This window comes from Physcomitrium patens, chromosome 18, assembly GCF_059467195.1.
Source record: "Physcomitrium patens ecotype Gransden chromosome 18, ASM5946719v1, whole genome shotgun sequence".
Classification (NCBI taxonomy): Eukaryota; Viridiplantae; Streptophyta; class Bryopsida; order Funariales; family Funariaceae; genus Physcomitrium; species Physcomitrium patens.
In genome coordinates, this window is record NC_143427.1 from 8,404,023 (window position 1) to 8,425,642 (window position 21,620).

Consider the following 21,620-nt stretch of genomic DNA (forward strand, 5'->3'; position numbering starts at 1 on the left):
TCGGGGCTGGATTCGAGGCCTTGGATTCCAGGCGATCACGGTCCGGAGAAGGACGCAGGCCTGAGACTGGGAGATCCAGTGTGCCAAGGCTGAACAGAAGCTTCAAGTATCACCAAAGTTGTAGATGGGATTAATGTTTCTGTGAATGCATCGCTGCCATCTGGTTTAAAGGGCCACGGAGGGTCACCAAAACATGGTGCAGTTGCTGGTTTCTCGAATAGACTGGATTGGATAATGTCGATATCGATGTTGCGACCACACCGACTGCGGTCGGAGTTGCGGTCACAATTCGGTTGGAGACGATGAACGGCAATCTTTGTCTGTGTGAATAAAGAGAATTAACTGGAGCTATGATATCTTCTTCATATCGGACGTATGAACGCAAGAAGTTAACTTCTTGAATGTGTATATCTGAATGTGGGGTATGTACGTGTTAATACCTATGTAGTACTCTGGTGTCTCAAAATTGTGAGCAAATTGTAAGACCCGGCGGAGGTCTACCACCGTCCACTCGAAGGGTATCAGTCCATATCCAGACCAGGGCATCGGCCGTCTGCCGAGCCTTGCAAAACCTTCACAACGGGATCGTTTGCGCAGAACTGGATTTACAAACGACGAACCGAGCTTTGAGATTTGTTCATCTCTTTGTAATCAGGGCATTTACGAGTGCTACAAGCCTTGCTGGTAAATCTCTTGGGCTAGTTTTATGCAGAGAACAGTTTCTTAGTTCTTTGCTCGACGTGGCGGCTCAGAACTTGCGAGGAAGCTTTGTTGTTTTTGCGAAATAATGCGTAGTGTTCTGTGCCATTGGATGAATTGGTAGAGTTTTAGATTTGGTGTGTTGAAGTGAATTTCCTTTCGGTTGATGGTTTTCTTCTACTGGATTTCGATTTACAGGCTTTTGAGCTCAGTTGCGGGAAGTGATGTGTTGTGCAGAAGGTGAATCAAATGCGGAGCGGTGAAGTGTGAATTTAGGAATCAAGGTAGTGGCCGAGAGTCGATGCAGCGGAGTGGATTGGGGTGGAACAAGAGGTGCAGGAGGGCGTAGCTCAGAAGTTGCTAGGTGTGTTACCAGCGGTGGTGTGGTGTAGAGGAACCCTAATCTGAGCGTGTTCCGATCACAAGAATTTTGTGAACATGGAAGATCCTCCGCCTTATGAGGAAGTATCGCACTGCAGGGTGTGCAATTGCCAATTCACTATGCTCAAGCGCCGGGTGAGATTGCACCCTCATTTCGACCGATGGATGGGTTTATTATGCATTAAACTTGGATCCTTTTCGATTTCACATTGTCTCCATTTTTTAGTAGATTTTATGAAGGAAATTCCAATCTAGCTACATGTAGAACGTCTTGTAAAGTTGACCATTTCCTAAGAGCTCTTTTCTCTGTTGTACTATGATCGAATTATTTTTTCCAGTACCTCATTCGATTTAATCATCCGACCTGATTTTCCTTCTTGTACTGTTCAACTTATTGAAATCAAGAGTTACCAAAGTTATTATCTTCATCAGGAATGGATAAAAACTGACTTCAGTCTTGTATTCACAGCATCATTGCCGTGCCTGTGGGAGAAGCCTCTGCAAAGAACATTCCTCAAACCAAAAGGTAGGTCAACTAATTTGGGTGCAGGAGTGTGGACATGTTAATGTCTGAAGTTTTGCTATCATTACGAGATAAAGCGGTTTTCATTCTGACACCCTGGTGTGACCTACTGTTAACATTGGGAATCTTAGGCTCTTCCTCAATTTGGAATCTACACTCCTGTACGAGTTTGCGATGACTGCCTCAAACCTCCCAAGTATGTGCTCAAGTGCCTGGGTGTTACATACATGCGTTATTTTTATGCCAGTTGAACGTCAGTTTTGTTACCACTTATGGTAAGAATCGTCTAGAGAATGTACTGTGATGAGCTGGTTTGAGACAGTTGGTAGACACTTTCTTAGGAACTCCTAAACAAACATGAAAATCTGTATGGCTTTAGAGCTTGAGTTGGTATTTGCAATGTAGGATTGCTATTCCATATGAAAGCTACTGGTTACATTTTTTTCTAGAATTTTATCCGAATTATGTCACTTTCTCAGGTTTGGACATTTTAGACTCTAGCTTAGCTTTGTCTACTGTTTTTGCTCATCAGGCCTAAAGCGAGGTCAGTCACAACCAAAAAAGTTGAGGAACCTGTGGAAAAGACAAGTGCATCGTTTAGTAAAATGAATCTTTCTTCGGCTGGTCGGGAAGAGGATGACGTTGCTCCTGCTCCACCTCCAACTCCAGCTTTTAAGTGTGTTTGCGGTATGCCGTTGTGTATATGCGAAGCTCCTGCTCCTACTCCAGCTCCCGCACCAGAGGTATTCCTAACTTTTTGTGCTAGCTACAATAATGTATCTGCTATAAAGCATGAAGGGACATTCGGGTTTGGACCCTGCTATATATTGGAGAGAAATTCAACTCGTTTGGGTACGTTTTAGGTGGTTCATACTCATCCGTTTATTTGCCAGTTGTAATTATTTCTTTCGAGCTTTTTAATTGATGTGATATTATGTTTATGTTTTTTTCTAGCTGCGTTCACCCTCACCATCTCCCGCCACGCAACAAGTGAGGTTAAAGAGGCCATCCCCAGCTCCCGCGAAGACATCTTCTCTTGCGAGAACCTCCTCCTATGGAAACACTATGCCCAGGTATGCTGTACCACAATATGAACATAAAATTTATAGCTGATATATTTCATCTTGTGAATGTCCTCTGGTCTGTTTCATACAAAACAGAGGAAGTGCTTTGTCGACCAAGTTATTCAATATGGGACGTCGTTGTGGGTTACCTTGTAGTTAATTATGCTTTTGGGATATCACGGCTGGTTTAAGTTCTATCGACATTGGGCTTATCCCTTGTATCATTTCCAAAAAGTCTAACCATGCCGTGTGTGTTACAATGCAGTTTGTTTTTCCAAAATGGAAATTCTTCACAAGGAAGCAGTCGTTCTGCCTCTAAGTTGTACGAGCCTAATGGGGAGGTACTTCTTGTTGCGTTGTATGTAAATATGGAATTCGTCTTTCCATATATTAATTTTATAGTACAGCCAGTGATGGTTGAATATTGGGTTGCTAAGCCAGAATTTTTTCCAGAGCTCAATGTAAGATGTTTGTTGTTAAGTCTGCTTTCACGAAACGGTATGCTTGCTCTGCAGCTAGTTGGTTGTGGTCATGTGCAAGAAGCCCCTTGGATTTTGCTTTGCTGTTTTTTCCTCCAGCATCGGGCTGCTTCATGAGTTGTAGCTTTGGCATTGGCATACAGGGATTGAGGGAGGCCGTTATGGCTGCAGATATTGCTGCAGTCAAAGATTTACTAGCCCGGGTTGGTGTTTTATGCTTGGATTTCATAAATAATCGATTCCGAAATGTTACAGTTCACCCTTTTTCCTTCTTTTTAATTCTTTCCTACTTAAAAATTATACTTTTCTAGCAGCACATTGTAGTTCCTAAGATGGGATTTGGGATAGCTAGCCTGCAGTGTCTAATCGTTGCCCCTGGATGAATCTTTGAAATCATATTTCAACTCGGATTAAACCAAAAAGTTTTATATTTGTTCTTGTGCACTGCATTTATTTTTGCAGGGCCTTAACCCTAACCATGTTGATAAACAAGGGATGTCTTTGCTTCACTTGGTAGTAACCTCAACTTATGCTCTTTGATGTGTATATGCAATTTGTTATTATCGTTAAGTGGTACAAAATTTCTCTCTTATGGGTATTGCAGTGTTGAGCGTATGCCGTTGTCTATGTTTATGAGTGCAGAAGCAGTTTATATCTTATTTTCAATGTCATGAATATTGAAAATCAATCCCTCTCATGCCGATCTTTTCTTGTGTACAATCTGCAGGCTGCAATGTTCAACTTCACTGAGATCACGTTTATGCTGATGGATGCTGGTGCCAATGTTTCTGCTAAAAATTCGCAAGGTGATAAAATAGTTGTAAACGTTATTATGCAGAGTCAATCTTATTTGTGCAATGTAGTCTCTAATGTTGGTAACTGTTATGGTGTACTGAAGAGTTTATCACGTTATGTCGGCGAAACCATCTCATGTCTCTTACTGTCCTGGGAAGGTATTCAATCCACCATGCCCCTTTCTATTGTACAGGAGGTACTAACTGAACGACGTGATTACAGGAGAGAGCCCTGTAGACTGTGCTCAAACTACCTTGAGTTACAAAATGCGACAGCGGATTGAAGCTGCTAGTCTGAGCTAAAACTTGGTGCTCAATATCAAAGGCACCAGTGTGCTTACGAAGCGCTTCGTAGAAAGATGGAGCTGCCATTCTCTTGTTTTGGTTGTAAAATGGGACCTTCTATCGAGACTGATGGTTTCTTCTGGAGGAGCATTTGCCGGCACTGCCTTGTCAAAAGACATTGCGGGGATTTCTGGAGTGATGCCCGGCGTCTGGTTGCTTGGTTATGTTAGTTTCAATCGAGGAAAATATATTGTTATCCAATACTCATGCAAGACTTCAGACTCTTACAGTACTGAAAAGACTTTTATTTTATGTTATGAAGATTGAAAGGCGACATTCTTAATTTGCCTGTGTCCTTGCCATGAACACGGATTCTTATGATTTCTACAATTTGCAAAGATATTTGCTGTTGTTGAGAGGTCTTCTTGATTTCTCATCACCCAATTTGATGCATAGTCCTTAAGGTATCTATGGTGTTTTTGTTTGTTTGTTTTCTTTTTTTTCTTTTTCTTGTTATCTTTTCCCCTTAACTTTCAAATCGCCTGAAAGCTGTGTGTCCTCCTCATTTGAGTTGCAGTTCCGACTTCGCAATAAGGTCGCTGATGTGCATGACACGAGGACTTATAATCGTGGTACCACGTACACTATCTGTAAGGTGTTCAGATGAGAAACGTGCGACTTCGTACATGTGGGCCCCGGTTTTCCGATCATTCTGCGGTTGGATATTTATTCGTTAACGAATTTCCTGCAGTATGGTGGAAAGAAATATATTCAACGCTTCGAAATTAGATCCAATGATGCCCAGTCTACCATTCGCTACCATACTTGTCGCCTTGATTCTCCAGTAGAGCCGTGGCACCATAATACTAAACAAGAATCTTTTGTCAAAGTTACGAACGTCGTCGTAGTCCCTACCTACTACCACCTCCACCATCTCCTTATTCGGATGCCGTGTGCCTCACAACATGGGTCTAGAGCTTAATATGTGTGCTCTGTGGTTTAACATGGTTTAATGGGGTTTAAGGTTCTAATTATCTCAATAAATTTTATGCAACCTGTGCAGTGATTAGATTACAACACAACAAACTCCATGGAAAAAACAAAACAATCAGGTTCAAAACAGATTGAGAAATGTTGCAAGACTTGCTCATTGCAAAGAAGCCAAAACCCATCCACAAAGCCTTCTACAGCATCATCATAGCGAGTTCTGCACCCAGAACAGTATCAAATCTGATGAAGTCAAATGAGGCTAGAACTTCATCTTTTGCTACGATGCCTGCTTCATGTATTTTCACATGAAGCATGTCACACTAGGTTAGGTTTTCAAAGCTGGTATACTGGCATTTTACTCCACCTAGTTTTTATTGCAAGGAATTCTCGCACCCTACACCGTTTGTTGTTGCTATAAATAGCCGCTCTTATTCTCTGACATCCCTTACTCAGACAATGTGCCTTCCACTTGGCAGCTGTATAGCGTGCCACAGCTCGATTTTGACACGTCGAAATCTTGAATAACTTGCACAAAGAAGCTGGTGCAGCGCTTCTCAATTCGACGACTTGATGTGTAAGGCGTGAGGAATCCAACTATCGCGAAGCTCGACCACCTGAATTATTATCCAGATTTGGCAGTAAGCAGCAGCTCACATCTGGCCTGGAAGCGCTAGTGAAACCTCGAAAAGGATGAGCTCTAAACAAGTCTACTCTCAGAACATTGGTTACATGTGGATGTCCGTTTGGAAGGATGAGGTTAGTGTTGTGGAGTTGGTAGCATTGTGGGTTGGAAGGATGAGGTTGGTATTCTGGAGTTGGTAGCATTGTGTGTTTGGAAGGATGCAGTTAGTGTTCTGGAGTTGGTAGCATTATGGGTTTGGTGTCTGATCGAGTGTGCCTGTGTGGACTGATTTTAAAACTTGCACATCGAGGTTTCCACCTTTGAAAATGTAGTTTGGGATGGCTTGGTTCTTGACGTGAGTAGGTCTCCATTATGTTGTTTTGAATCGTTCTAATAATTTCTGCATATAAATTTTCTTGTTCGTGTGTGTTCGTTCCCTGAATTTGGGCAGGAGTTTGAATTCCCAGCAGGTTTCGTGAATTGGTCAGGTTGACCTGGGTTCTCAACGGGTGGGTAGTTTACGTTGCTCAGCGGATTCGGTGGATAGATCTTACTTAAAGAAGAGGAGCTTTGTGGCCGCTCAATAGAACTGGTTATAAATGATCGAGGACCAATTGCGTGACTTCGGTATGTCGTGTAGGCTAGGAAGCGGGAGAAATTTCTGAACGACGGTGATCTTTGAGCTCCAGTTTCTAAGTGAGAAAATTTTGAGAAGGTGCTTCAATTTAGTTCTGGAAGAGATTTTCACACGCAGACAGATAGCCGTAGAATTTACAGAATGGAGATGGCCAAGGGAATGGCCAGGTGGTTAACAAAACAATCGGGATCCATGGACCGCACAACTCCTGCCCCGCCTCCCGGCATCGTCTCAAACTCCTCGCATTACTCTCCAAGCAATTCTTTCCAGGATGAGTCATCGAGAGGAAGTTTTCAGCACTCTGGACCTTATACTGATCAACCATACCCACCCAGTCCACAACCCTCGCCTTATGTTGTGTCTCCTTCACAACCTCCTCCGTCTTTTTACAAATCCTCTGCGCACGAATCTTCTCAAGAAAAATCCATGTACCCACCACCACATGGGGCTTACACGCCAAATGCTCCGCCCCAAATGGGCTCCTCTGCTCATGGCTTCGGTCCTTCTTACGAGCAAGTTGCTGATGCATCTGTTCCGTATCCTCCCCAACAATATGGAGTCGGACCGCACTCTGGTGAGTTTCGGTATCTGTACACACTTGCATTTGGAATTGTGCGATCCTCGAAGTCATCAAAACTAGAATTAAGTGGAATTTGTAGCGTCAAGGTTAGCTCATCTTCCTTAAGTTTTCCGCCTCGTCTGGGTTTACACTGTGGAGAGCAACTAGGCTGGTTATAATACTCGATGGATGACTCACGAAGGAAGAATCGATTGAATCAGTCTCAATCACACGTGAGGAGCAAGATCTGTTCAAGGACAGCATAGAGATTTTTCGGCGACTTTTGCTGTGTGTAATTAGTGGTTTGTGAACGTCCAGGCCGCAATACAGATTCAAATGGATTGGCCCGCTTATCTATGGATGCAACTCAGGTCCACAGCGGTCCAACAACAAGCTACCTGCTGCACGGATCCCTCGAGGTCACAATCTTCGAGGCCGTGAACTTGCCAAACATGGACATGTTCTCTGAGAAAGTCCGCCGGTTTGCTCACAACAACTTGCCCAGTTCCCTTGAAAAACTCAAGAAAACAGCGCATCTGCATGGTCCGAGTACTGTCATCACCAGCGACCCTTACACGGTAGTGGTGCTCGCTGGTGCAAGGGTAGCTCGCACTCGAGTGATAAACAACGACTCGAACCCTAAGTGGAATGAGCACTTTCTTGTCCCAGTTGCGCACCAAATCTGCAATATTGTTTTTGTTGTTAAGGACCAGGATGTGATGGGTTCAGAGTACATCGGAGAGGTCAGAATTCCTGCCTGGTTGGTGATCAACGGCGGCGTCGTCAATGATTGGTTCGATCTACTCGACAAAGAAGGCAAGCCTTGCCATGAGGGCACTAGACTCCGCATCTTCACACGGTACATTCCCGTTGAGGCAAACCCGATCTACACTCAGGGGGCGGGAGGCACATATGGGGTGCCCAACACTTATTTTCCTCTGAGAAAAGGATGCCGAGTGACGCTCTACCAGGACGCCCACGTCTACGATAACTCTCTGTCAAACATTATGCTTGATAGTGGGATGCATTATTCCCATGGACATTGTTGGGAAGACATTTGTACCGCCATCAACGATGCTCGGCACTTGGTGTACATAGCCGGATGGTCAGTATACCACAAGATTACTCTGGTGCGTGATGAAAACCGTCCGCTGTCGGAATTGAGTAATTTGACGTTAGGGGAGCTGTTGAAGAAGAAAGCAAGCCAGAAGGTGCGAGTGTTGATGTTGGTTTGGGATGACAAATCTTCCCACGACCTTCCTTTTCTCAAAACGGTAACAAGATTCTCAGCACTCAATACAAGGTCTTTGGAAGCGTATTTCCACATACTCCCGTTTGCACAGGTAGTATTTGTGAATATTTGTTTTTAGTTTGCGTAGTGCTTACTACATCCATTGTGGTGTTCGTTCAGAGCGGTCTTATGAATACACACGACGAAGAAACCAAGAGGTTTTTCAAGGATACAGGAGTGAGGTGTATTTTAGCTCCTCGATATGGTGCAAGCAAAACGACTTGGTTCCGGCAACGGGTATGTACTGGAGCTTCCTTGTAATGTTCAATTGCTACTGTTGGAACTAAAAGAAACTGGGCTTTGGTGAATATGACTGGTGGCTGCTCGTCTTAGCATTTTTGTGGCAAAATTAAGGAAGAAAAGTGTTCACGTGGACCATAGACTCATGAATGATGAAATGGTTGTTGCTGAATTGATTTTGAGGTTCCAGGTGGTTGGATCACTATACTCGCATCACCAGAAGACCGTCATTGTTGATAGTGGACCAAATGAACAAAGGAGATTGACCTCTTTTATTGGAGGTCTGGACCTGACAGGAGGGCGATGGGATACGCCTTGTCATTACCCTTTTGCGTCATTAGAGAAGGAGCATAAGCACGACTTTCGCCAAAAGTCTTGGGCGGTGAGCGTGTTTTGTTTTTGAAAACTGTGAATCAGTTCTACATGTTTCGAAAAAGGTTATGCAAGCAATTTATTTCATTGAATTCTACTTTCTGATTTGAAATTTAAGATGCTTCCAAATTTCTCTTGCAACAGCATGGACACATTGAAAGTGGTGGTCCCAGAGAACCTTGGCATGACTGGCATTGCAAAATTGAAGGTCATGCCGCCTATGATGTTCTTACCAATTTTGAGCAGCGGTGGAGAAAAGCCACTACAAGACATGATGAAGAGTTAATAGACTTTGACAAACATGATGGACTTTTTAGTCCCTTAAATCGAACTCCTGATGCTGGTGATCCTGCCCTTTTTGTGAGCAGTGATCAGGACCCGGAAACATGGCATGTGCAGGTAATTTTACCACCTGCTTTGCGGGTTGGAATTACAATGTGACAATTTCTCATTGAATGTGGTAATTAACCATGGAGAAGAGATGGTAGCTTGAGTGAATTGTTTTCTCCTGGATGTAAAGCTCTTTCTATATAATGCATACTAAGATACTAATGTAACGAGTGATTGTTGCTTTGGCAGTTATTTAGGTCTATCGACGCAGGGTCTGTGAAGGGATTTCCAACCACCGTTGAGGAGGTTCAGAAAGAGGTAAAAAACTCCTCTTTCTGTTAGTGTCTTTTCTTTCCCCTTTACGTTCCTTGTGAGTCTTGTGTCTGTCCAAAACGTGGGTGTAGATGCTGACGTTAAGAACGTTGCATTAATAGGAGAAATATTGGGTAGATGTCTTTGATTGTTTGCCACAAAGAGCTTTGTGAGTATTTGTGATCATTCCAGTTAGATAATGTGTCAACTCTGCAATATAGAATCTCGTGTGGGGAAAAAGTGTTGCCATAGACATAAGCATTCAGATGGCGTACATCAAAGCAATACGTTCAGCTCAGCATTTCATTTACATTGAGAATCAATACTTTTTGGGATCTTCATACAAGTGGCCAGATTATCCTACTGCTGGTAATTTTCACCCTCATCCTCTTAAAACTGTGCATCTAATGCTGGAAAAGTTCCAGATATATACGCCTCTTTTTCGGGCATTACCATGATTCGAGCACAGTTGTTTTCCCTACATCTGGTCAGACAATGAAAACATTACTGAAAGTGAATTAATCAAAAAAGTAGCTGATTGTAAATGGCTACAGGTGCCAACCATGTCATTCCAATGGAGCTGGCACTGAAGATCTGCAGTAAGATAAGAGAAGGCAAGAGGTTTGCAGTGTACGTGGTAATTCCTATGTGGCCCGAAGGTATCCCCGACAGTGGTCCTGTTCAAGAAATTCTTTTCTTTCAGGTAGTAGTCAAATCTCGCACTTTTGTGTTTAATCTCTTTGGTCTTCTTTTTTCTTTTTTCTTTTGAACATTCTTCCCTCTATAAAATTGTATCTTGAATATTGTGGAAAGTGCTTTTTGATGAATTTTTGAAATTTTGTAGCACGACAGTTTCTTGAAGTCTTGTACATGAATTATGGTTTATATACATTTTTACACGTGTTCTGGGTTGTGTGTATAGTCACAAACTATGAAGATGATGTATGCCACGATTGTAGAGACCATAAGAGAATGCGGACTTACACAAGCAAAGCCTACTGACTATCTGAATTTCTATTGTCTCGGGACTAGAGAGACTCAAAAACCTGGGGAAATTGTCCCTCTCGAACTACCAGATAATAACTCTCCGCATGTGAGTGTTCTCTAACCTCTTTCTTGACATCTATTCGATCAGTGAACTTGAGCGATGGTATTCAGGTGCTTTAGCTTCTCACTGCGCTCTATGGATTAGTACTTTAATCAAGAAAGAATAGGAATTAATTAACCTAAATAGTGTTTCCCTATTGGCATTGTTATTTCAGGGACTTGCCCAAATTAGCAGACGTATGATGATATACGTGCATGCCAAAGGAATGATTGTGGACGATGAGTTGGTGATATTAGGATCTGCCAACATAAATCAGAGATCTATGGACGGATCGAGAGACACGGAGATTGCCATGGGTGGATATCAACCATACCACACATGGGTTCAGAAACATGGGCATCCACGGGGCCAGGTGGAGTGTCAACTCATGTTTGTCTTGTGAATTTTACCCAATTTCAATTCATTCTACTTTAAGAGTGTAACTGAACAGCACTATGGTTAATTGATTTAGAATCAAATCTCACTTATTTCAAAAAAACAAAAAAACAAATATATATATATATATATATATGTGTGTGTGTGTGTGTGTGTGTGTGTGTGGTATTAGCACTTGATTGCATTTGAAGCTTTTCTAGTTATCTGTGCGAGGGAGCAACACACTCTTGAGATTGATTGCCAGAGACAATCAAAGGCTTTTACTAGAACAAATTGATCCTTATGATGGGATTAACCAACTTGCAGGTTTATGGCTACCGGATGGCCCTGTGGGCAGAGCATCTAGGATTTTTGGAGCCTACATTTGAGGAACCTGAGAGACTGGACTGCGTGCAAAGGATTAACTACATTGCAGACATGAACTGGGAGCAATATGCGGCCCCCCAAGTAACGGACATGAGGGGTCACCTAATCCGTTACCCACTTAGAGTAGAAGACAATGGGACCGTGACGAATTTGCTGGGGTACGAGACCTTTCCTGATGTGGGTGGCAAGATCATGGGTACCAATCAGCCTAATATTCCAGACGACCTCACCTCGTAGTAAAATTGTATGCATATTACCTGTTATCCATGGAACTTGTTTCAGTTGTCATTTTGAGAATTAGATATTAGAATGCCCGGAGATGATGTCCTCATACCAGTAGATGCAGAGGCAGGATTTGGAATCCCCAGTGTAGTGTATGCAATCAGGAAGGTTTTAGAAGAGTTTCTGTTTTCTGATACTTGACTACATGTGTATAGTAGATATTAGGATGTTGTCTGTACAGCCATTTCGACCGAGATTTTTACATACCATAGGTAGATTTCATTCTCATGCATGTGATAAACGTCACATGAGGGTTAATGCCAAACCCCTTCGCAGAGGCCCGTGGGTTTGTGTATACGAACAATTTTGATCCTTATTGTGGGGGTGGATATTTAATATTATCACAAAGAAGTGTTATTCTTCAAGTTGAGCGAGATCGAAGTTGAAGAAATTGAATTTTATGAAGTAAATGGAAGTTTTATCTATAATATTAAAGTATCATGGATACTACCAGGAATATAATCAAAAATCTAATCAGATTTAGAAACAAGTTCCCAACATGGATTTTTTGGAATTTTTCTTCATGAAAACGCTGAAAAATTGGGTTGAATTAATTATTTTAAATGTTAAGAGCAAGTTTTTGACTCCTGCATAGCGTAAAAAATTGTTTCTCGTCTTCTTGTATAAGTTTTCATGTTAATTTTAATGGTTGCTAAGATCTTCAAAAACTGATCTGCAATTTTTTTTGTTGTTTAACTGTTGGCCATTTAACATTAGCTTCTTATGTTCCAATTTACAAGTATAAAAAATAATAATATTAGAAAAAGTGGAAGTTGATTTTTTTCTAAAACCTTTTAAAACTTTTAAGAAGTTTGTTCAAAGAAAACCAAGTTATATGTGTTTAATAAATAAATACTCTAAAAATAACTATATTAACAATAACAATAATAACAATGATAACTCAGCAGATATTTAATTTACAAGCTTTTAATTTTTTCAAATAATATATAAAGATACATAAAGTTTAAATATAATTTTTTTTAATTATTTTACATTTGACCTTATTTAATGATGATTGACATTATGTCTTTATTAGTACTTGAATTTTTTTTACATACTTTTCTTGTTTTTTTTTTGGTAACCATGAAATAAAATTAGTTATTTAAGATTAAAAAATTGAGATTTTACATTTTAAAAATAAAAACAAACTAATGAAATTTAAATGTGTTTCATCTTCTATCATTTTTTCATACAAGAATGAATCATTCAATTTTAGATGACATAATACATTAATGGAGGCTAATATGACTATATATTTGAATAATTAAAAATTCCAATTAGTATTATTATTATTAAACAAATGGTAAACATTTTATTTGAATGTAGAAATTATAAATCACAATATTCAATTTAAAATACCTCTGATTTTTATTTTAAAAAAAAAAAACCAACACACACTCATTCAAATTTTTAAATTAAAATATCAATGTCTCCAAACAACACTCTTCTACAGCAAAATAATCAATAAACTTGTTACAAAAAACAACATATTTAACAAAAGATATATGTACATATGAGGCAACAAAAATACCATCTAAGACTTGACAGTTCTCATTGTAAAAAATACTCTATTCATAATCAAACAATAATCAAATACAATAAAATCGTAAGCTCGAAACATAAAGAATTTTGAGCTGTATAATAACTTCAACCGAGACGACACCACATAGCAACACAGTAGTCCAGCTTTTTGAGCAGTAGCTAAGTTAGAGAAACTCCCTCACTCACACTCACTCACATGTTGGTGGTGCCCAGGTTGATGTGACCCAACAAACTGTAACATGGGTTTAAGGTTTAGTTGAGGAGGAGAATAGGAAAAGGAGCATGACTAGCAAGCTCACTAGCAGGCAAGGATTGTGCTAAGCCCCACAACCTTGCAACCGCAAGATGATTCATTCATGTTAGATGTGCAAAGTAAAGACAAAGCAAAGCAGGCCAGATGTTGATCAACTCAATCAGTATAGTATCAACATGTGAGTGAGTGTTTGTGTCACTTTAACAGGTAAAGTGAGGTAGATTAACGTGATCAGACCGAGATTGTGGTGGATGCGCAAGCACGGCAGGAATACAATTGTAAACACCTCCGACATTCACTAAACTTTGGTGGCTAGTGGAAGGTACCACTCCGGACCAAAGCCTGCAGCTGCTCTAGCGGCGTCGTTGAACGGGGGTTTCAACGGACCTCGGAAGTGATTCCGCACTAAAGAATGAAATGCAGACACCACAGATTCTGGTGTCTGTCTCCCATCCATAGCCACACCGGAGTCCACCTTTTGGTGCCCTGCTTCCCCGTTCATGAGGCTTTCCCTGCAACTGCTTCCATCCCCACTTTGCATCTGGCAGTTTGTGGTGGACGAATCGGCAGAGCTCAACCCACCCCCCGCACCATCTAGATCTAGACGAACGAGCTTACTTTCTAACAACTTGTCGTCGTCGTCGTCTTCGGCTTTGATGTCTGCTTTTGGCACAAGCATCCTTGAAGCTTGCGAGTTTTCCTTAGGATGAGTGAGGAGGTGCTCTGGAGAGTCTCTGAGACAAAGGAAAGAGAACCACTTCACTCCAGCTGCACAATGCGTGATCTCCTCGGGATAGATGACTGTTTCCAAGAGTTTTGCAGTCTCCTCGTCACCTCCTCTTCTGAACCGGCTAATCGTGGTTGGCAAAACGTCTAGGCCTCGTGCCTAAGAATGAAGTCAGAAAACGTTGATTAGCGATAAGGCCCGAGATTACCATCGAAATATTCTACGAGTACAATTCAATCCAAGTATGTGGGGATGGGGAAGTGAAGTCCATTGGAAGAGGCAGCACCATTAAATTCTCAGAGTTATATCAAGGGTTATGAAATTGACTTACTTCGTGAACACAGTGCTCCACGGCCAGCCTTGCTTTGAGATCGTGGGCTGTGGTCTCTGCCGAGTCCCATAGACCGTCATGGGCAGGTAATGCGCCGTACCTGGAATTCAGCTCCTTCAATCTCGCTGCCAGTAACAGGAAATGGCGACCCTCGTCTTGCGCGACTCTCACAAAATCGTCAAAAAAAGCTCTAGGCATCGCTTCCGCTTTCCCAAACCTTGCGATGATATCCTGCGAATTGAATTATCGTACGCGCATCAACTTGTTGACACCTAAGGCACCACACTACGCAATCACAATCACACACAAAAAAAACAAAAAAAACAAAACAAAAAAACAAAACAAACAGGAAGCAACACACAGTCCTAGCAAATCACTCACCCAGCTCAAATCGACGGCCCAACTCTCGGTGTGAACAAGACTGTGCACCAAAGCCTGACGGCTCTGCAAGCTCCCGGCCTTTCCAAGCTTGGGCATGTCGCGTGGAGCCACTAAACGCACCTGTCACCAGCCATCCACGCTCCTTCTCATTCTTGCCTGCCAATCTAACAGAATTATAGAAGAGAAAACTTCAAGATAGTGACGCTAAAGTCACAGAGCATTCCTCTAACTAGATCTTACGCTGCAACCATGAATTGGCGAAAAAAAAAAAAAAAAAAAAAAAAAAAAACCCTCATAGCTATGACACAGTCAACCCACTTCTCAACTCAAAGCAGCAGGATACCAAAATCCCCAACCGAGAATTCACTTACCATGTCCGATCGAGCGGGGCGCGAGGGTACCGCCAGCAGCGGCCCAGCCTCGTCATAGGCTTCCCGGATGGCACCCTCCAGCCACAACGAGGCCGCGAGGTCTCCATACTCTGCTTTCAACCACGGATCTCCTTCCAGCAAAACCTTCAATGCGGCCACCTCCAGTGTGTCAGTGCTCTTGGGAGCACCACCACTATTCTTCCCTACTTCCGCCATGGTTCTTCCAACAGAGAGTCCAACAATCAATCAATCGTCCCACACCAAACCAACCCAATCACCCCCCAGACTTTCCTCGTGAGGAAATGGATGATTACAGAAATAGGAACCCAGTGCTTCCTTCGCGAGACATCGGCGATGCAGCCTCGGCATCAGTCGGGACGAGCACTAGCAAAACGGCGACGACGACGACGCAGTCCGGACGCTAGTGCTCAGGAGGCTAGTGAGATCTGGACCGTCCATCTGGGGTGCCTTAAATACCCAAAGCTAGGGCACCCTGAGCGATTGTCAGAGAGGGGAAGGGAGGGAGAGGGTATTCATTAGTGTGTGTAATTCTCTTCCCTCCGTGCCTGAATTCCAGTGTTGCAATGACTATTCCATCTGATTTCCAAACCTGTATCACTTTGTTAAAAAAAAACACACTTAAGTGTACGTGTGCATATATATGTGTATATATATATATATATATATATTTGTTAACGCTATTGATATCCACAATTGATATCACAACCTCCTATGTACCTCTACATGACTTAAATTGACTAGATAGCATGCTTCTATGTTTAGGGTGCATCTGGCAGTCTAGTATTTAATCCCAATATTGAGCCAAAAATAGATTAAATAGAAGAAAAAATTGTCAGCCTAATAAATATTTTAAAAAACCAGATTTAGAATCAAAGAATTTTTTTAAAAATAGCATGTGACATTGTTTTCATAAAATATTTATGTCTCCTTCCCAACCACCACCCTCTCTTAAAGCAAAAAAAGAAAAAAATGCACAAATGAAAGAGGCTAGTTGTCTATAAGGATCTCATGTGGGGTGTAGCAAAATCAATTAAGAATGTAGTGTTAAAAATTGTCTCTCTCTCTCTGTACATACATACATATATGTATGTATGTACGTATATCTTGTTTATTTCTTAGAAAGAACTCTTTTGGTTTTGGTGATGTTTGACTTGTCTATAATTTTTTTCTCAATTACAAGGTACATCATATAATTAAGTGAATATACAACAATATCTAAATAAATTTATATCCATTAAACTTGAGAAAGTTTGCATGGTTTGCATGTATATATATATATATATATGTCCTCTTGCATTGTCCTGTTTGAGATTATTTGAGTTGAAAGGAAATAAATAAATCACTTATAATTTCTAATAGAGACAAAACATTAAAAAAACAATTACCAAGAAACAAAATTTTTAAACACAATTATCGGACTGCTGCACATATACTTAATTTTTGTCATCATTTTCACCTTTATAGGAATAAAATGAAATAATTAAAACATTAAAAAAATCTCCAATGAACAAACTAATATCATTTTCAATTTCTACAAATTTAAAACATGTACATTTTTGTACCAAAACTTTTGTACCTAACCATATTTTTTTTATTAAATAGAATAAAAAAATTAAAAGTATACTCATTACTACCACCATTATTGCTATATGTTTTATTATTATCATTATTATTGATAAGATTTTTTATTTAATCATCAAGAGTTTTGAAATTTTGAAGTTAGTAGAATCTTTTTGTATTTTTTGCCTGTAAATTGTACACTGATTTTGTTAAAAAATATAAATAAAGACAAAAAAGTGATTTTTTCCTTTGTGTGATATGATTATAATATGACTTTTACATCATAATGTATCTTTTTAAAACTTAAACTAAAAAAGAATTGTAGAATACTACTTTTAAGAATTAATTAAAATCATGAATTTTTTGTTGAAATCTACAAACATTGTTTTGATATATATATATATATATATATATATATTCTGAATGGTATTGATTAAGTGGTTATTGTTCCTCAATCATTCAAAAAACATTATAAAACAAAAAAATATTAATGTTTTGCAAACCACCTATGCCTCTTTTGGGATTTTTTGAAAATAATCCTTAAAATATTATAATTTTTTTGGATACAATACACCGCCTGTTATTAATTTAAAAAGTAAAAATAGATTACTTCATGGTAAAATGTGACATACATCTATACACATTGAAAAAAAGGACTTCAACTGAATTCCAAAATGTTTTATCCTCTCCAACAAATACCAGATACTTGCTACCAACCATCTAATAGAAAAGCTCCACCAGGACATTACGAAGTCCACAAACCTAAAAAAAAATAACCTCCGAGTTGGAAGCAATAAAGTGCGGTAACAGTTAGATCAAGCAAATTACCCCAGCCCATACAATCATTAAATAATTGATTCCTTCTCATCCACCCAGACTGAGTATTCCACAGATTTGGTCGAACCTTAAATGGATCTGAACAGGAGTGTGGCCTGTGCCTTCACAATGTTGAATGCAAATTGTCCACGTATGAATCCTTCAGGTTGACACTCAATAAGTGGATGAAGCGTCATACTGATGATGTACCACCAAACGAATTCCCTATCAAACGGCTGATCTTTAACTCACTTTAAGATGAAATAAAGAAGTCTCAGTGTAATGAAACCACACAACTAGAGTTCAGAAACGTCCAGTAATAGGATGGGCATGGATTACCTCTCTACTGGCACAAGCCTTCCCAGGTAGTGAGCTCAATTGTAAGTTTCGCATATCTACATAACTTGACATCGGATGAGTTTCCAGTTCTGTTCCTCTGTATCTATAGCTTTAAACGTAAAGTCATACAAGTAGAGCTCTGTAAGTTCATAAGCCGACACTCGATACATTTGGTTGAGGGTTGCTTATGCTTGTGGCTGTAAGGGCTTACAGTGAGGTATTCATAATTCATATTTGAATTGTGGTTGATCTGCTTAAAAACTTTGGGAATTCATACGCTGAGGAAATTTAAGGCAGTGACTGCTTCGCAGCAAACTGGATAGGTATGACTGGAACGAGGTAGTTATTATGTGAAGAATCAAACTGTTTGAAGTTTCCAACAGACCCAGACGTCTGTTGACGCTGGACTGCAGCTCGCTTGGCTTGTTGCTCAGCAGCGTACTTTTGAGATTGCCCCGGTGGTTCATGCCGTCGCATATTGACCTGGAATTAGGTATACGAAAAGAAGTAACTTAGAACAGAAGTGCGTCCTAATGAGAAGCAATAAGTTGGAAATATCGAATAAGAAGAGGAAAATATAGGTTTCGGTACCTCGGGACGACGGCCTAAATGACGAGCTTCCAGTGACCCCGTGCTATTCATGTGCGGTGATCTGCAGCAACACTAACCCTCCGCATATTATATCTTGCACCCGAGACATATCACACAAACACACACAAACGAACAAAAACAAACAAACAAACAACTGCAGATAGATAAGCGGGTGTGATGAGCAATGAATTCAATGCAAAAGTGTGAGGGACTAAGTAGTGGTACCGTCCAAGTTTGGAGGGTCCGCCAATTCCATGGGGGTCACCAGCTAAATCTGTTAAGATGTCCATAAATCATGCTCAAAGATTGAAAAAAGAGCTATTCTACTGGAAGAAATACACACATAGAAAAAATGCTGATTGTTAGCATTAACAAACCCTTCAGAAGTAAGCATAAGCACTGACATCCACTACCTTTTCCTGACGACCGCAGCGACACCCTCTCTCTAAAAACCCCTGGAGTCCCCATACCGCCAATGCCAGTGCCACTGGGCAAGTTGGGGGCTGCAGGACTTGAGAGTGTTGGAGACGGACTCGCAGCTATCCCAAAGCCTGGTGGTCCTCCTAAACCTTCCCTCTTCGTTTCTGTCTGCGCAGCACGTCTGTTCTGTCAGGAAAAAACAGGATTAGCTTCAGTATTAGCCACGTCAAAAATTGTATTCTCCTCCTGACATGGACGCTCCTGACAATGCTTCCGCTACAGCTACTACATCATAACTAGGGTTTATACTTAATCACATGTGCCCCTCGAAGATTGCTTGTCTTCCATTTCTTCGAAGTATAATTCCTGCCCATTCTCGAGGTTTCTCGGCCATGGTCTGAAATAAATTCCCTTCTACCGATTAAGATTAAACAGACAACTCCGTAACTCAAATACTCACACCTTCTGACGAATTCTGGTAAGATTTTGCTGAGAGTAGCGGTAAATTAAGCCACAAGCACATCGACCTAAAAGTAAAAGATTCATAACCTAAGAGAAGCGTGCTCTCATTTCCAATCGTAATTGATTGGTCTCAGGCACATCAAAAAGTCCTCGACTCGCTTCAGAATATTATGGTGTATCAAAACCCACGAATTACAGAACAAACGCCTTGGGAGTACTAACAAAGCTTGCAAAAAGTGAATAATCAACTAAAATAAACCACAAAAACCTACAAAGCCAATCGAAACCATCGAACTCGATCAAAGCCTAAATCCACGTCCAAGGAAGGATCCCTTGCAACAGAATGCCAAACTTACACCGCAAGTTTTCCCAGGCGACGCCTCGGCGGCAAAGCGTTAGCATTTTCCCCGCTGACGCTCCCACCGTGCGCGAACGAGTCCGCCGTGCTTGCCAGGGGCGCCCCACTCCCACTCCCTCCCAAACTCCCCGTCGACGCACTGGACGTCGGCGGCGTGGGCGATAAGTTACCCACCGCCTGCTGTTCCATGGCTACCGCAACTCAATCCCGCCCTACTCTACCGCTACCGCACGCCCCCACGCGAAAGCTCACAAGCACGAAACCTCTCACGAAACGGATCAGCAGGAGAGGAAAAGCCGATGGCAGTGAACTACTCCCATCGCTGGCCACCGCCAGAAACGACGCCTCGGCACATCCAGCAGCAGCCGTGCACAATGAAGGAAAGAGGCATCATCAGGGAACGAAGAAGAGATGAAACCATGTCCGGAGGAGGACAATGCGTGTCCCAGTATTGTAACGTCGCGGGAGCTATGTGAGTGAGTGTGTGTGCAAAATGGGGCCAGGATGGCAGATAGAGAAGGCAACAAAAAGGAAAAAGGAATGCTCCCATCCTCCTCCTCCTCCTCCTCAATTGTTCCTTCTACTCTCTCTCCTGATTCCTTTTGGTAATGGATGAATGTCGTACGATTTGAATCGTTCTTTGTTCATCCGTTGACTGCTCTCCACGGATGCAATTTGTGCGTCTGTGTTCAAGTTTGAACCGTGGATCTGTTTTGCAGATCTGAACTCGAGCTTTTCATGGTTGTAATTGTATGAAGTATATACATGTATGTGTGTATGCACGTATGTATGCATAGGAGTCAGACACGTATATATACTTCTATACTTTTTGAAAAATCATTTTGTTCAAACATATCTTATCCAGATAGTGTATTTTTGTTATATTTAAATTCATATTCTTGTTTTCAATCATCCTTTTAAATCAATGTATTATGCTATATATATATATATATATATATATATATATGTGTGTGTGTACATATGTGTATATATGCATATATGTATATAACTACTGAATCCATCAATATTTATTCATTCCTATTTGTATTTTTAGTTGTTAAGTATTGTTGATTTGTTAAGATATTTGTTATTTAAATAAGTATTTACAAATTTTTTTTCCTGCCCAGGTTTAATTCAAATAAACTTTTAAAGTCTTCCACACAAATCTATATATATATATATATATATATACATTTGTGCTTTTTGCTTTGGTACTAAATTGTTAAGTTTAATGCATTTGTTTGTTATCAACTCTAATGGCTAGTTATAGTGAGATTATGCGAATAAATATATATATATATATATATATATATATATCATCCTCCAGGATTTTTGGTACTTATTTACGTATAAAATGAATATAAAATAAAACATAAAATCTTAAATTTTGAATAATCATTTATAAATCCTGAAAAGTAGAAGGCATATAATTTTGATGCAACACTTTCTTGAGAGCTCATTAATCCTTGGTTTTAAGTATACTCACTGTTGTTATTGTTTACTATCTATTGGGTGTGCTCAGTATTTGAATTTTAGCAGATAAAATCTACCCCTTTACATTTGGCACTTTGCTAGGATTTCTAGTCATGAATTGTATAATTACTTTGTAGATTTTGTTGTTTGAAGTTGTGTTTATGGTATGGACAACATGTTTCAGTTTTTCAAATCTATTGTGCAGTTTCTAATGTTAATTTTGTGGAAGCAAATAAGAAAATGGAAAGTTTTCCTGAAAGGTAGGG

The 21,620-nt window shown here is 40.5% G+C and overlaps 4 protein-coding genes across 8 annotated transcripts; 2 read left to right on the plus strand and 2 right to left on the minus strand.

Moving 5' to 3' along the window:
- The first annotated feature begins 606 nt into the window (after positions 1–606).
- On the plus strand, positions 607–4,568 carry LOC112295163 (uncharacterized). Of its 5 annotated transcripts, none has more exons than XM_090244483.1 (11): positions 607–684; positions 898–1,215; positions 1,550–1,606; positions 1,735–1,799; positions 2,136–2,346; positions 2,558–2,676; positions 2,933–3,008; positions 3,290–3,349; positions 3,609–3,659; positions 3,874–3,952; positions 4,164–4,568. In XM_090244483.1, exons 2-11 carry the CDS (start codon positions 1,138–1,140, stop codon positions 4,241–4,243), a joined length of 876 nt encoding a protein of 291 aa, XP_090100609.1. In that variant the 5' UTR covers positions 607–684; positions 898–1,137; the 3' UTR covers positions 4,244–4,568. The 5 variants fall into 5 exon arrangements, with proteins under 5 accessions (XP_090100609.1, XP_024402154.1, XP_090100608.1 ...); XM_024546386.3 differs by having other exon boundaries at positions 922–1,215; positions 3,290–3,394; XM_090244482.1 differs by having other exon boundaries at positions 922–1,215.
- Positions 4,569–5,834: 1,266 nt separating this feature from the next.
- Positions 5,835–12,074, plus strand: LOC112295160 (phospholipase D gamma 1). Its single transcript, XM_024546380.3, has 12 exons — positions 5,835–5,971; positions 6,289–7,048; positions 7,352–8,307; positions 8,445–8,561; positions 8,755–8,946; positions 9,081–9,335; positions 9,516–9,584; positions 9,800–9,947; positions 10,133–10,281; positions 10,501–10,671; positions 10,841–11,038; positions 11,368–12,074. The coding sequence occupies exons 2-12, from the start codon at positions 6,616–6,618 to the stop codon at positions 11,662–11,664; spliced, it is 2,985 nt and encodes a 994-aa protein (XP_024402148.1). The 5' UTR covers positions 5,835–5,971; positions 6,289–6,615; the 3' UTR covers positions 11,665–12,074.
- Positions 12,075–13,628: 1,554 nt separating this feature from the next.
- On the minus strand, positions 13,629–15,758 carry LOC112294996 (uncharacterized). The gene is made up of 4 exons (XM_024546048.3): positions 15,315–15,758; positions 14,944–15,063; positions 14,563–14,793; positions 13,629–14,390 (listed from the first exon to the last, which is right to left on the minus strand). The coding sequence occupies exons 1-4, from the start codon at positions 15,528–15,530 to the stop codon at positions 13,803–13,805; spliced, it is 1,155 nt and encodes a 384-aa protein (XP_024401816.1). The 5' UTR covers positions 15,531–15,758; the 3' UTR covers positions 13,629–13,802.
- Positions 15,759–17,736: 1,978 nt separating this feature from the next.
- Positions 17,737–20,423, minus strand: LOC112294959 (uncharacterized). Its single transcript, XM_024545980.3, has 5 exons — positions 19,880–20,423; positions 19,055–19,242; positions 18,867–18,915; positions 18,642–18,702; positions 17,737–18,533 (listed from the first exon to the last, which is right to left on the minus strand). Exons 1-5 carry the CDS (start codon positions 20,068–20,070, stop codon positions 18,339–18,341), a joined length of 684 nt encoding a protein of 227 aa, XP_024401748.1. The 5' UTR covers positions 20,071–20,423; the 3' UTR covers positions 17,737–18,338.
- Between the last annotated feature and the right edge of the window lie 1,197 nt (positions 20,424–21,620).

Coding starts and splice junctions, on each gene's coding strand:
- LOC112295163 (XM_024546386.3), top strand. CDS start 1,138: ATGGAAGATCCTCCGCCTTATGAGGAAGTATCGCACTGCAGGGTGTGC. Junction 1,800..2,135: donor GACTGCCTCAAACCTCCCAA/GTATGTGCTCAA, acceptor TTTGCTCATCAG/GCCTAAAGCGAGGTCAGTCA. Junction 3,660..3,873: donor GGATGTCTTTGCTTCACTTG/GTAGTAACCTCA, acceptor TACAATCTGCAG/GCTGCAATGTTCAACTTCAC.
- LOC112294996 (XM_024546048.3), bottom strand. CDS start 15,530: ATGGCGGAAGTAGGGAAGAATAGTGGTGGTGCTCCCAAGAGCACTGAC. Junction 15,064..15,314: donor GCCCCGCTCGATCGGACATG/GTAAGTGAATTC, acceptor GGCTGGTGACAG/GTGCGTTTAGTGGCTCCACG. Junction 14,794..14,943: donor GGGCCGTCGATTTGAGCTGG/GTGAGTGATTTG, acceptor TTCAATTCGCAG/GATATCATCGCAAGGTTTGG.
- LOC112294959 (XM_024545980.3), bottom strand. CDS start 20,070: ATGGAACAGCAGGCGGTGGGTAACTTATCGCCCACGCCGCCGACGTCC. Junction 18,703..18,866: donor GGACCCTCCAAACTTGGACG/GTACCACTACTT, acceptor GTGTTGCTGCAG/ATCACCGCACATGAATAGCA. Junction 18,534..18,641: donor ATTTAGGCCGTCGTCCCGAG/GTACCGAAACCT, acceptor ACCTAATTCCAG/GTCAATATGCGACGGCATGA.
- LOC112295160 (XM_024546380.3), top strand. CDS start 6,616: ATGGAGATGGCCAAGGGAATGGCCAGGTGGTTAACAAAACAATCGGGA. Junction 9,948..10,132: donor GCCAGATTATCCTACTGCTG/GTAATTTTCACC, acceptor AAATGGCTACAG/GTGCCAACCATGTCATTCCA. Junction 11,039..11,367: donor ATGGGCATCCACGGGGCCAG/GTGGAGTGTCAA, acceptor ACCAACTTGCAG/GTTTATGGCTACCGGATGGC.